Source organism: Triticum aestivum, chromosome 5B (genome assembly GCF_018294505.1).
Source record: "Triticum aestivum cultivar Chinese Spring chromosome 5B, IWGSC CS RefSeq v2.1, whole genome shotgun sequence".
Classification (NCBI taxonomy): Eukaryota; Viridiplantae; Streptophyta; class Magnoliopsida; order Poales; family Poaceae; genus Triticum; species Triticum aestivum.
This window is the reverse complement of record NC_057807.1, coordinates 250117858-250132135: the sequence shown is the minus strand read 5'-3', so window position 1 is coordinate 250132135 and position 14278 is coordinate 250117858. Positions and strand designations below refer to the sequence as shown.

Genomic DNA, 14278 nt, shown 5'->3' with positions numbered 1-14278 from the left:
TGGTACACGCTGGTTTTATTTAATGTATGCATTCTGTTCCCTTTTCTGGAAAGATATCTCCAACAAGACAACTTAGTTCCCAAGCTATATAGGCTTGCCGCCCGCAATCACTTTGTCAATGCTACTCGCCTACTCCTAACAGTGTTCGGTCAAGCGAGCCCGAGTCTGACGACAAATTTGAAGGCCAGCCGAATTCCAAGAAGATGCATGACAGGCAAAAAGGGCAAGTAGCTGTACTAGCCTGTAGGCAGCACTGCATCAGCAGCAGTGTGTCTTCTCGAGAAAAATTACTGTTATGACCTCTCTAGCTAACAAAATCCCGATTTGACCTCGTTTATAAAAAAATTTCGTTTTTGACCTTTTTAGGAGACGCCAACATCCCTGGTGTCTGGGTTGCGAAGCAGACGCCACGGATCCTGGCGTCTGACCCCTGGCCCGCACTGCCCGCCTGCCCGTTAACCTGCTGACGTGGCAAAGGGGCCAGACGCCAAGGACCCTGGCGTCTGGCCCCGGTAACTGGATAACGGCGCGGGGCGCCCACCCATCCCCATCTCAACTTCTCTAGCGCTGGTTCAAGAACAGAGGGTTGTTCGTCGCCCCTTCTCTCCCTCCCACCACCACCCCCCTTGATCTACTCCATTAACCGCTCAAACTCGCAGATCTGACCCCCCCAAGCTTCTTTGAGGTATTCTCCCCCATTCCCTCCAATTTGTTTTTGTTTTCCCCTCTCTTGTTGGATGCATTATTCAACACTAGGTGATGTTAGATGAGCAGATGGTTTCTTTGTTTTAGGAAATTGTTTGTAGTTGATAGATGATTTGGTAGGCAGTAGATGATGTGTAGTTGAACATGTAGGCAAAATCAATTCCGTTTTGTGTATATGTTGTTCATAGGTTTTTTTTTGAACTAAGAGGGGTGATGAATACATGATTTTTGTATGTAAAATAGACTTGTTTGATAATTTGGTTTGATAGATGATGTGTGTATGTATAGATAATCCTATTGTTGGCATACTATATTTGCAAAAGATATGGTGAAATTTGGTACTCTAGATGATATGTATTTGCATATGTGACACCATATTATTTGACAAATTTATTTGATTGAGATGATGTTGGTATGTTTGAGAAGAATTATGTGTGCATATGAAGAAGAAGAAAATGATGTGGTTATGTTTGAGGAGAATGGTTTGTTCATATGGCATAACTTGGAGAAGAAAATTGTATTGTTTTATATTGTTCATGTATTCATAGATGTTTGTGATTTGTTTTATAGGATGGCGGATGATGATGGACCTTGGTATGCCGGATTAATCGATGAGTGGGATAAGGAGCATCGTGCTCGTGCCATTGAGAAGGGAGATGTAAGAAGCAAGACTTATCAATTTTCGTTGTTTCTCATTTGTGTTCTTGTATTGATTAAAACATCACTTTATTTGCAGCTTGTAGTTGCTATGCGCATGAGGGGTCATTTCGCTGATGACTTTACTTACGACCCGCGGTACGAGCCTTACATTCGGAGATTGGGTCTTCTCCCATTCGTGTTGCAGTTTAAGCGACGCGCTCCGCCGGTGAACCACGCGGCGCTGATCGCACTTGTGAATCGTTGGAGGCCGGAGACTCACTCGTTCCACCTTCCATGTGGGGAGATGACGATGACCCTACAGGACATGGCTATGATAAGCGGCCTTCCTATCAACGGACAAGCTGTTACCATGTGGGGGGAAATCTGTGGACTTGTTGTCGTTTGTATGCAAGAATTTGTCGTGGTGAAAATTCTGTGAAATGTGCTACCTTCTGTGTTCTATGAACCTGACATATTATTATGAATTCTGTGAACCTGTGTATGCAAGAAGTGAGCTTGTTGTAGTTTGTTTCAATGAGTTTGTTCTAGTTTGTTTCGATGAACTTGGTGTAGTCTTTTTCCATGAACTTGTTGTCGTTTCTTTCCATGAACTTGTTGCCGTTCGAATTAAGTTGCACCGGATTCGTGAAGTTGCTATGAATGTTTGACATGAATTTATCGTTTAAAAGTACTACTCAATGATGTGATTTATGTGAATTGTTGTTTCCTGTGATGTCTATGAATTCATTGATTGCCATGAAATCTGTCAAAAGGACTCATTTACTCATTTATATGCACAGGGTAGGTACCAGACGCCAGGGTCCTTGGCGTCTGGCTATAAGTCAGGGGACCAAACGCCAGGGTCCTTGGCGTCTGGCTATAAGTCAGGGGACCAAACGCCAGGGTCCTTGGCGTCTGGTTATCGACTGACACCAGAAACAGGGTAAAGCAGGGGAGCCAGCACAGGGTAGGTACCAGACGCCAGGGTTCTTGGCGTCTGGATATAAGTCAGTTTTGTCTTTTCACTTGTAGTCTCAAATAACAAACATACATAAGCATTGCATAGTTTTTTCATACCACTATAGTTGAACACACACATAAGGTTCATTACCACATTTGTCTACGATAATAGCAAGTCAGGGGAGCAAAGCAAGCCAGACGCCAGGGTCCCTGGCGTCTGGGTGTGGGAGGCAGACGCCAGGGACCATGGCGTCTGGTTGTCCATCAGACACACCAGACAGCTTGTCTGGTCACCTGCGCAAGCAAAGCGAGCCAGACGCCAGGGTCCCTGGCGTCTGGGTGTGGGAGGCAGACGCCAGGGACCTTGGCGTCTGGTTGTCCATCAGACACACCAGACAGCTTGTCTGGTCACCTGCGCGAGCAAAGCGAGCCAGACGCCAGGGTCCTGGCGTCTGGGTGTGGGAGGCAGACGCCAGGGTCCCTGGCGTCTGGCCCCTTTGCCACGTCAGCAGGTCAACGGACATACGGGCAGAGCGGGCCAGGGGCCAGACGCCATGGACCCTGGCGTCTGCTTCGCAACCCAGACGCCAGGGATGTTGGCGTCACCCAAAAAGGTCAGAATCGAAATTTCTTTTGAAACGAGGTCAAATCGGGATTTTGTTAGCCTTATAGGTCATAACAGTAATTTTGTCCTGTCTTCTCGGGTCCTGGGGGCATCGATGCTGGCGGTTCTGTCATTTTCCTTGGTGGAAAAGGCATCGTTTGTTCTCCCCAAGACCAGCTCGTTGACCTCAGCCTGGGCCTTCGCACTGTGCAACATGCAATTCAAGCGCAGGATGCTCCTTCCGAGTGTGCAATTTGGTTGCTGTGGCGACTCCAATAGTAATGCCACCAGACGAGGAGCTACCAACACACCTGAGCTTTGTAATAAAGCTGGGCGTGATTCCTCTTGTCTATAAACAACTGAAATAGCACTATCTGGCATTCATGTCCGTGATCTCACTACCTCTTTAATTTAGTACTACTACTATAAGACCTTTTTGAGACTATGACAGTGTCAAAAAACATCTAACATTCTGATAGAGAGGTAGTACCATGTAAGTATGATGAATCTGATGGGCAGCAGCCCATCTCATCTTAACTACAGGTCATCGAGAGTGGGTCGGAGGTTACAATGTGAATCATATTGCAAACAAATCCAGTGCCGAGCAGTCTATAACAGGCTAACATCTAAACAAAGGGTGGTGTCCAGTGTCCACAGGCCCTAAGACTCCAGCAGTACATAAATACCAGATCAATCTAGCAGCAAGGATGGACTTTTGACAGCTTTCAGCCGTTCACTGAACAAATCAAACATTTGATTCGTAGCACAGATGTCTCCAGCTTTCCCCTCCAGACTGCAACAACGTTTCCTAGTTTCATTGCACAAGCTGCACAGGAAACCAAAGGTGTATTACTGTAGCTGATCAAGTTCTCCAACCTGGTTAATATTTATTTATTTTGTAAAATGTGATTATTTACCTATAATAAAATCACTTTTAACATTGCACAACACACAGGCACACTAGGGTGGTCATCGCATGACATATAAAGTGGCCATCTTGTTATTATTAGCAATTTCGTCTGAAACTCTGAATAATTACTTTGTTTTCATGGAGTAACTAATGGGCAGGAGGCCAAGGTACTAAGTTCTCATGTAAGGAACACTTCCTATATAAAATAAGTTCATGCCAAGCCAGCAGTAGTTCCTCTGAAGTCTCCACAGATATACAGATGATCAAATTTGCAGATACACTTGGCAATAAAAGCAACCAGCTAACCCTTTTCAATGGAGAAGCTAAATGGGATTCGCATAATAGCAGGTCAAACAACTGTATGTTTACTACCTTAGTTCCTCATAATTCACCTCTGACTGGCTCATTCCTATATTTCTTAATGCGGCGGAAGGAGCAAAACTTCCCAGGATCACATCATGGGGGCTAGGGTGAATGCCGGACGATGCAGAGATGCAATCCATGAAATCAGAGAGAGCGTGCATTCTGGATAAAGGACAGAGCCACAACCCCATGGAGATAACTGGTATGTCTAGAAAGATTTATCTTTTCAAAACCCAGCTCTACCCACTATAACCTGGAGACAATGGCGCTGACGCTCAAAGCCCTTTGGAGAACTTGCATTCTAGAGTGTAAAAGGTTCCTTAGTTATCATTGGTCTTCAGAAGTGCCTTTGGGTAGTTGATACCTTTCCATGGTAGACCCCTAAATATCATCCTTCTTGAGTTCTAGTTCATGTCTGTCTCCATGAAATCAAATTCCTTCTCGTCAAATATTAAAAAAGAATATAGTGTGATGTATTGGACGTGTAGAGAAGGACAAAAATGTGACATGTGTAATCCCCATGAGATTTAAGGTCCTCAGAAAAGTGCACCAAGATAGTCCAAGCAGTGAAAATTTAAGCCTTTATCGCTATCTCAAAAAAAAAAAGGTGGACAAGAACTTGGATACTAATGCAAGCCGAATGAGAGCAAACTAATGGGGTTTGATGATATCTACTGATTTGTGAATTGCATAGAAGAACAATTATGTGCACTCATGAGGGTTAATCTACTTACTTAGATTTTACGGTCAACAGTTACATGCTTTCTGAGGTAAAGATGGCATGGCACCGAGTGAACAAAAATGCAGGCCTCTAGCACAGTTTCTCAATTACTGAACAGGGCACATCATTGTGTTTTTATTGTCAAGCTTGGTCTTATCCAGTTTGACAAGTAAGGTACCATTAGTTTCTCATAGCAACAGTACCAATATCGATCGTGCAGTGTGCTGGTATCATCAATCTGTGTAGTTTACTCAGTGGAATGATACTTTTTCGGCGACAGTACAATGAGAATTTAATGGTGTTCTATTCACTAGACAGGATACTTCAAGTAAGGAACAATTGAAACTTCCTGGATTAGGGGGAACACACAAAAGGATCATTCTAGACATCTTGGCATATGCTGTTGCAGCAAAGTTCTGTTCCAAAACCTTCAAAATCAAATAACAGAACTCACTTCAATTTTCTTACATCTAGTCAGTGGTCAAAACAACCAAGAGTGCAAAGCTAAGTAAATAAACTACCAGCTCTGTGCTAGAAAAAGGGAATTCAGACCTTGGTGATTGACAGTGATGGCCTCTGAACAACAGAGGAACGCAAATCCGCAGAAATTCAGTCACAACAATCAGGTATTCCTCTTCATCTCCTCCTCCCTCTTGATATATTTCTTCTTCCTCAGCTTCACTCTCGGCTTCATGGCACGGTGCTGCAGATGCTCCGACTGGAAGGCCACCATCGCCCTGAGAACCCTAACCATCGTCTCCTCGATCTCCGCACCGCTTCCCTCCGGCTCAAGCAGCCGCAGCGCCCTTGCGACTGCCTCCATTGTGCTCACGCACCCCTTATGCGGCTCCTTCTTCACCACGAGCTCCGACTCGAACATGCTGTCCCCTTCCACGCCGCTGTCTACGGGCAGGGAGACGGGGATGACGAACGAGGAGAGGAACGGGAGGCTGGCGGCGTGCATCTCCTTGGCCTGCTTCCAGGTGCCATCGAGGATGAGGAGGATGGGGTTGGAGCGTGCGGAGGGAGGCGTGGAGCGACACCAGGAGGCGAGGTCGGAGGCGGCGGGTGAGGGGAAGAGGAGGAGTACGGGGTTCAGGGAGGGAGAGGGGATGAGCGGGGTGGAGGAGGGGCGGAGGCGGCGTCCGGGGAGGAGGTGGAGGTTGCCGAGGCAGCGGGCGAGGAGGGGAAGGGTGGAGAGCGGGTTGCGGTGGACGGCGTGGGGGTGGTGGAGGACGACGACGGTGGTGGATGTGTGGAGCGGGGAGCGGGGCATGTGCGGGCAGAGGCAGACGCGGGACGGGCGCCCGCAGCCGGCGTGGCAGATGGCGCGGCCAGGTGGTGTCGGTGTGTCGCCGCCATCGTCGTCGGAGGCGGAGGAGAGTGGGAAGTCCAAGTCCATCTTGTGACTTTCTTTTTTGCTAAGGAGAAAAATCCATACTATAACCCTGAACTAACCATTCGATTTAAAATTCAAACCTCAACGTTAGAACCGGTTACACCCTTAATTTTTCACTAGGTTCAGAAATCAACCTCCGGCTGGTTTTACCTTGTGTTGACCGTAATGAGCGGTATCGACTGCTCATAAGGCAACACCATGTCAACTTTAACCTTTCCCAACACGTGGGATCCACCCAGTAAATAAAATAAACCCCTCTCTCTCATCATCGGGAAGAACAAAAGGAAAAAAGAACAGCCGCCGAAGAAGCGGTTGTAGCAGTCAATAGAATTACCACTCCAGCCAGTGGCGGAGCTTGAGCCGAATATATGGGGGGGCATGGGCTGGAGGGGGCGGAGGGGCAAACTTAACTATTTGAGCTGTTTTTAGTGGAAAATGGGTCTAATACAAATGAATATATACAAAGAAATTTTGTGAGCTGGGGGTCGATATGCCGGTGGAGGTTGGGCGCTGGTGGCCAGGGAAGGCGGCCTCAGAGTTGGATGGTGAGGTGGTCTTGGTCCACATGCGAGGAAGACCATCGATTTGGATGGATGGCGCATATTCGTCAATTCGAGAGAGAACGACATGCAATCGATCTGGACTTCGATTAACCTGAATGCGAGTTCAGAGAGATTCGAGCGGGCGTTGATGTTGAACATGAACCATGCCCCTATCAGCAGGTCGATTTATTCTAAGGCAGCAGACAAAGTAGTGTCATGGGGTGTGGCGGCAGGGGATTCCGGTGGTGAACCACGACACAAGGATTTCTTTTCCTTTTTGCCCTTTCTGACAGTGAGAGACAATGGGAGAGGGTGAAGCATTTCTATTTAATATAGGTGGGTCCCACATGTAAGGAGAGGTCAAAGCTGACATGGCATTGCCCAGTCAGCAGTCAGCGCAGTTAAAACCGGTCAACATGGTCAAAACCAAGCAGAACGTCTAGAAGGTTGATTTCTAAAACAAGTGGAAAATTAAGGGTGTAGAACAACCTATTTTGAAGTTGAGGGTTGAATCTTACACTAATAGATAAATGGTTAGCCACAACTTTAATTGATGACACGTCATTTCCAATCAAATAGTGATGGTGTTGACATATTTGGTACGCCAGTTTTACAAAATTAGTGCCGGCGTTGCATTTTTCTAACATGTCACAAATTGGTGGGTGCAGTTGTACTGACCAGTCACAAGTTAGTGGTGATGTTGGATTTCTATAAACGCCATAGATAATTAGTCTAGTGGTGGCGTTGAATTTCTATAAACGCCATAAGAATATTTATTTTGACTATATTATTAGTTTGAGTTTTTTTTATTATTTTTTGAATTTTAAAAGTAAGAATATTATTTTGAATGTATTATTACTTTGAGTCTTTTATTATTTTGAATATCTTTATTATTATTTTTAGAATTTTAGTTATTGAAGTAAGAATATTTATTTTGAATATATTATTACTTTGAGTGTCTTATAATTTTGAGGCTTTTTATTATTTTTTCAACTTTGAGTTATTAAAATAAGAATATTTATTTTGAATATATTACAAAACTTTGAGTATTTTACTATTTTTAGTTTGCTATTACTTTTTGAGACATTTAGTTATTAAAGTAAAAATATTTTATTTTAATCTTTTAATTATTCTTTGAGACATTTAGTTATTAAAGTAAGAATATTTCATTTTGAATCTTTTTATTATTTTTTGAGACATTTAGTTACTAAAGTGATAATATTTGTTTATAATCTAATAATCTATTATTATGTTGAGCCTTTTTTTTATGTTTTTAGACCTTTTAGTTTCTAAAGTAAGAATATTTATTTTGAATCTATTATTATTTTGAGTTTTTTTATTATTATGAGACTTTAGTTACTAAAGTAAGAGTGATTATTTTTTGAGACTTTTAGTTTTTTATGTCTTTTTCATATTTTGGATTGTTTTCGTGTCTCTTATTATTATTTTTGGAACTTTATCTTTTATTGACACGAGCCTATTGTGCCTAGCCCAACGTTGTGTCGGACGCTGTCCGGTCAAAACGATGGGGCCACGGCCACCTAGCCCCAGTTGTCGCTTCCTCACGATCCCCTTCTCGTCATCGCCCTCTCGATCTCCTTTCTGTCGATGACCAATTTCCGGAGTCCGCCGGTCCTCAGGACACATCTAGACCTCCCCTGCCAACCGAATGAAATAGACCATTTGGATTCATTTTTAAGCCAAGGTGTTATTAGCAACACTAGGGTTTTGGCAATGGAGTAGACAGTAGGCGACAACGATCCTCGGCTCCAATGCTAGGTGAGCATCTCCCTCTGATTTTTTTGGGTACGTGGTCTTGGCAGCTTCGATTCGATTCTGTAGAATGTCCAAATAGCCTAATTAGTTCAAAGAGCAATGTTGCTCTGTTTTTGGAATTAGTAATGTTGGAAATGATCCAAGGTGTTGCATTGTTGTTGGAATTATAGCAATGTTGTAAATGAACTGATTCATGTGGCAGGCTATCCGGGGTAGGCTTCCTGCATCGGACCAAATCGCAAGAGGAATGGGCCTGGTTCTAATCATTGCGCTCTATATTCTGAATTGGAAGATTCCAATCACATTTTCTTTGGGTGTGTTCTGGCCAAGGTTGCTTGGTGCTGCATTCGGTCCTGGCTTGGTGTGTTGTGGGCCCCTAATTCTTTTGTTGAGCTTCGTTTGCTCGCTTCGGGGCTCCAGGACCAGACCAAGTGGATGCTTTGGATAGGGGATGCCACTTTATGTTGGGCGATGTGGACTACTAGGAACAAGTTCACGACTGAGCATGTCTTCCCTAACAAGTCTGTTGATTTTCTCTTTAAAATTACTATATTATTGCAGCAGTGAAGATTATTGACTAAGGCCACTAATCGTGATGCTTTGAGGGTGCTAATTTTGAATGTCGTGGCATCTGTTGTTTCTCTATCGCATCCAAACCCTGATGCCCAAGCTTAGGTCATTATGCTTCCAAGTTGTTCCTATAGGTTGTGGGCATGCGTGCCTTTTCGTTATTCATTTGGTGGCTTGCGCGCCTGCTACTTGTAAACTATGCTGGGATTTTCCCCGATGAGGAGGGAAGATGCAGTACAGTAGAGATAAGTGTTTCCCTTAGTGAGAACCGAGGTTATCGGACCAATAGGAGAACCACGCAAATTCCCGTCTTCGGTACTTACACACACAAAAGCAAATACTTGCACTCAACGCGGGCAAGAGGTTTGTTAATCCCCTTGAACTCGTTACTTGCAAGGATTAATTCTAATAGTGATAGATAGATAAATAAACTACAAAACAAAATAGAAGTAAATACCAACAAGGTATTTTGGTTTTTATAATATGTAAAAGTAGTCCCGGGGACCATAGTTGTCACTAGAGGCTTCTCTCTCGAACACATAGCATATGCTAGGTAAACAAATTACTGTTGGAAAATTGATAGAAAGCGCATAGTTATGACATTATTCATGGCAATGATCACACATATAGGAATCACGTTCGAGACATGTAGACCGACTCCTGCTTGCATCTACTACTATTACTCCACCAATCCACCGCTATCCAGCATGCATCTATGGTATTAAGTTCATGACAAACAGAGTAACGCTTTAAGCAAGATGACATGATGTACACAAAGTAAACTCAAGCAATATGAATAAAACCCATCGTTTTATCCTTAGTAGCAACATTACAATACGTGCCTCGCTACCCCTTCTGTCACAAGGTGAGGACAACGCAAGATCGAACCCACTAAAGCACCTCTCCCACTAAATATAAATCAATCTAGTTGGCCAAACCAAACGAATAGATCAGATAAAAATACAAAGATATCATAATCATGCATAATAAAGTTCACAAAAGACTCAATTACTTTCAATGAATAATCTGACCATAAACCCACAATTCATCGAATCCCAACAAACACACCGCAAAAGAAGATTACATCGGATAGAACTCCAAGAAGATCGAGGAGAACATTGTATTGAAGATCAAAGAGAGAGAAGAAGTCATCTAGCTACTAGCCATGGACTGGTAGATCTGTGGTAAACTACTCACGCATCATCAAAAGGCAGCAAGGATGATGTAGAAGCCCTCCGTGATCGATTCCCCCTCAGGCAGAGTACCGGAAAGGACCTCCAAATGGGATCACGGAAGAACAAAAGCTTGCAGCGAGAGAAAAAGTGTTTCAGGTGGCTCTTTGGGGTTTTTCCAATATTTGAGAATTTATAGAAGTGGAATTAGGTCAGATGGAGCCTCATGGGGCCCACAAGGTAACAGGGCACAGACTCCCTGGGCGCGCCCTATTGCCTTGCCATCTCCTCATTTGTCCTCTGGTCTCTTCCCGAAGCTTCTAGGGTCCTTTATGTCGAGAAAAAAATCGTCAAAAACTTCTGTAGCGTCTGGACTCCATTTGGTACCGATTTTCTAGAAAACCAAAAACAAGCATAAAACAAAAACTGACACTAGGAACTGGGTTAATAGGTTAGTTCTCAGAAATGATATAAAATAGCATATAAATGCATATAAAGTATCCAAGATTGATAATATAATAGCATGAAACAATAAAAAATTATAGATTTGTTGGAGACGTATCAGCATCCCAAGCTTAATTTCTGCTCGTCCTCGAGTAGGTAAATGCTAAAAACAGAATTTTTGATGTGAAATGCTATCTAACATGTGTATCATGTAATCTCTTTTATGGCATAAATATTAAGATACGAGTGATTCAATGTAATAGTCTATCAATTGATATAAAGACATCAATACTCAGGCATACTAACAAACGATCATGCCCTTCAAAATAAAGAATGATATCCCTACAAAATCATATAGCCCAGCATGTTTAGTCTCCCTAGCATTAAGATATTAATCATTAACTAACCCGATGACAAGCCAAGCAATTGGATAATACTTCTTAACGTGCTTCAACATTTTCAACCCCACGCAATACATGAGCGGGAGCCATGGACATAGCACTATAGATGGAATATAATGCGGTGATATTGAGAAATAAGGGGAAGTCAAAAAGGAAGAAAGTCTCGCATCGATGCGGCTAATCAACGGGCTATAGAGATGCACATCAATCGATGTCAATACGAGGAGTAGGGCTGTCATGCAACAGATGCACTAAGAGTTATAAGTGTATCAAAGCTCAATGGAAACTAATTAGGTGTGCATCCAACTTACTTCACTACAAAAAAAAGACACATTCGTGACATCTTGGGCTGAACCAATTTTTTCTGTCATGCTTATGGCACTTCTATGACGATAATTGTGACAAAACCAAGTATCATTATAGATGTGGTGGGCTCCTACTTCTATGAAAAAAAATCATGACAGAAAATGGGCTTTTCGTCCTGGGCGGGCCGAAGACGCACATGCATGGCATTCTTTGGGCCGTCCATGACAGAAAAAATCATGGTAGAAGCGAGGGAGAGGAAAGTATCGGGGAGTTCTCGGTTACGGTGGGTGGTCGGGGCCGAGCGATGCACGGAGGTTTGCGCGTTTCTCTCATACACGTACGCACGTGTGTGTGAGGCGTTGCGCTCTAACTGAACCTGAGCGAGGTGTTGGCTCTAAGTGAACCCGAGCAATTGCACTAGCTACGTTACTAAACTCCGATCGATCCCTTGTTGTTAACTGAATCCGAGTGATTCCTTCTCTACTGCTGCTAACTGAAGCCGATCGAAGCTGCCTCTTGATGAATAGTTCCCGGTGGGGGTTGGATGAACAGGATCCCGCGGTAGTAGAGGCCGTTGCCGCTGGATGAACATGACCCCAATCAAGGAGGTGGGGGTGAATGAACATTAGCCGGTGGAGGGACCCCATGCATGGAGGATTGGTTGAACAGGACCCTGTGGAGGGCTGGTTGAACAGTAGCCGGTGGAGGCTGGATGAACAGGACCCCGTGGAGGGCTGGATGAACAGTAGCCGGTGGACGAAGGATGAACAGGACCCCGTGGATGAACAGTAGCTGGTGGAGGCTGAAGGAAGCGACGGTGGAGGCAGGAGGAAGTCGACGGTGGATGAACAGTAGCAGGTGGAGGCTGGAGGAAGTCGACGGTGGATGAACAGCAGCCTGTGGAGCCCCATTTTGCGGTAAGCCACACCCCTCCCGATGAACAGGACCCTGTTTCGACCGCAGGCGCTCCAACACAAGTCTATTTCCTCCGTTTTGCGATACGCCACACCCCTCCCGATCAACAAGGACCCTGTTTCGACCGTACGCGGTCGAACACAAGTCTGTTTCCTCTGTTTTACAGTACGCCAGACCCTTCCCAATGAACAGGACCCTGGTTCGACTGTACGCGCTCCCAGAAGGCCCGTTTCCTCCATTCGGCAGTATGCCAGACCTCATTTCGGCTGTTCCGTCCAAGCCGGTTTGCTCTCGATGAACACGACGCATTTTGTTGCCTCCCGAGGAACACGACGCATTTCATCGCCTTCTCATGAACACGACGCAGTTTCTCCGTTCTGACCCAGCTAGTTGGCTTCCGATGAATAGGACGTTGTTGCTGCCGTCCGTGGCCTCTCCATGTACACGAGCCCTGGTCGTATGTATGAGCGAGTATGCGTTCGAGACCCTACCCGTATGTATGTATGTGGCCGTATTTTTTGGCATCAGGCTGTACGTACATGTACATGGTTTGGACTGGACTGCGTGAACTGCTACCACACCTTACTTGGCCACGGTTCATCGTGGCAGACAGACCGATCGACCGGTATGTACACAGACAACACTACGTATGCTTCGACCAGATGGGTCCCAGCTGTCAAGGAGGATAAGGACGCACTTCCTTGCGTGCAAAGATATAGCTGGTGGGTCCCAGCTGTCAGGGGGAAGAATCATTTTTTTGCCTGTAATAAGGACACACTTCCTGCGTGTGAAGATGTAGCTGGTGGGTCCCAGCTGTCAGGGGGAGAAAACATTATTTTTAGGGTAAAAAGGATGCAGTTGCATGCATGTGTCCATGGGCATGGTGCATCTCCACTGTCAGCCTCTCCACGTATAGTCATCTTCTGATGACTTTCGTTTGTTGACCACATTGATCACACCGTGCAGAGCGCACCAAGCCGGTGGACGATGATAGGCCCCAGACTGGAATGCCCCGGAGATGGGGATGATGCGGCAGTGGAGTCGCAGACGTAGAGGAGTGGGAAACTTGACTGGTTCGGGTGCGGGGTGGGCCTACACTTGGCAGAGAATAACAGGAGGTGCGGAGGAGTGGAGGGATGCACGTGGGAAATGGTTCCAAGGTCGATATGATCGCCGTCGGCACGCTACCTCTACATCTACCTTCGGGATTAGTTTTAGACCTGAATAATTGTCATTTGGTGTCAGCGTTGAGCATGAACATTATATCTGGATCTTGTTTGATGCAAGACAGTTATTCATTTAAATCAAAGAATAATGGTTGTTCTATTTATATGAGTAATATCTTTTATGATCATGCACCCTTGCTGAGTGGTCTATTTTTATTGAATCTCGATCGTGATGATACACATGTTCATAATATTAAGACCAAAAGATGCAAAGTTGTTAATGATAGTGCAACTTATTTGTGGCATTCCCGTTTGGGTTATATTGGTGTAAAGCGCATGAAGAAACTCCATGCTGATGGGCTTTTGGAATCACTTGATTATGAGTCATTTGGTGCTTGCGAATCGTGCCTCATGGGCAAGATGACTAAAACTCTGTTCTCTGGCACAATGGAACGAGCTACTGACTTATTAAAAATAATACATACTGATGTATGCGGGTCAATGAGTGTTGAGGCTCGTGGCGGATATCGTTATTTTCTTACCTTCATAGATGATTTGAGCAGATATGCAGGGCCGGCCCTGAGGGAGGGGGGCAGAGGGGGCGGCCGCCCCAGGCCCCCAAGATGCAAGGCCCCCCACCCAGGTACTACGTACACAGCCTGATAGGCCCACATACACAAACGCG

At 44.8% G+C, this 14278-nt stretch overlaps 1 protein-coding gene and 1 long non-coding RNA gene across 3 annotated transcripts; one reads left to right on the top strand and one right to left on the bottom strand.

Moving 5' to 3' along the window:
• The first annotated feature begins 524 nt into the window (after positions 1 to 524).
• LOC123115939 (uncharacterized) lies at positions 525 to 1976 on the top strand. Its single transcript, XR_006456848.1, has 3 exons — positions 525 to 685; positions 1276 to 1363; positions 1442 to 1976. It is a non-coding gene; the product is annotated as an uncharacterized lncRNA (long non-coding RNA).
• Positions 1977 to 3402: 1426 nt separating this feature from the next.
• LOC123111213 (tRNA-uridine aminocarboxypropyltransferase 2) lies at positions 3403 to 6443 on the bottom strand. Of its 2 annotated transcripts, none has more exons than XM_044531953.1 (2): positions 5455 to 6358; positions 3403 to 3734 (listed from the first exon to the last, which is right to left on the bottom strand). In XM_044531953.1, exon 1 carries the CDS (start codon positions 6302 to 6304, stop codon positions 5525 to 5527), a length of 780 nt encoding a protein of 259 aa, XP_044387888.1. In that variant the 5' UTR covers positions 6305 to 6358; the 3' UTR covers positions 3403 to 3734; positions 5455 to 5524. The 2 variants fall into 2 exon arrangements, with proteins under 2 accessions (XP_044387888.1, XP_044387889.1); XM_044531954.1 differs by lacking the exon at positions 3403 to 3734 and adding an exon at positions 5144 to 5330 and having other exon boundaries at positions 5455 to 6443.
• Positions 6444 to 14278: the final 7835 nt, after the last annotated feature.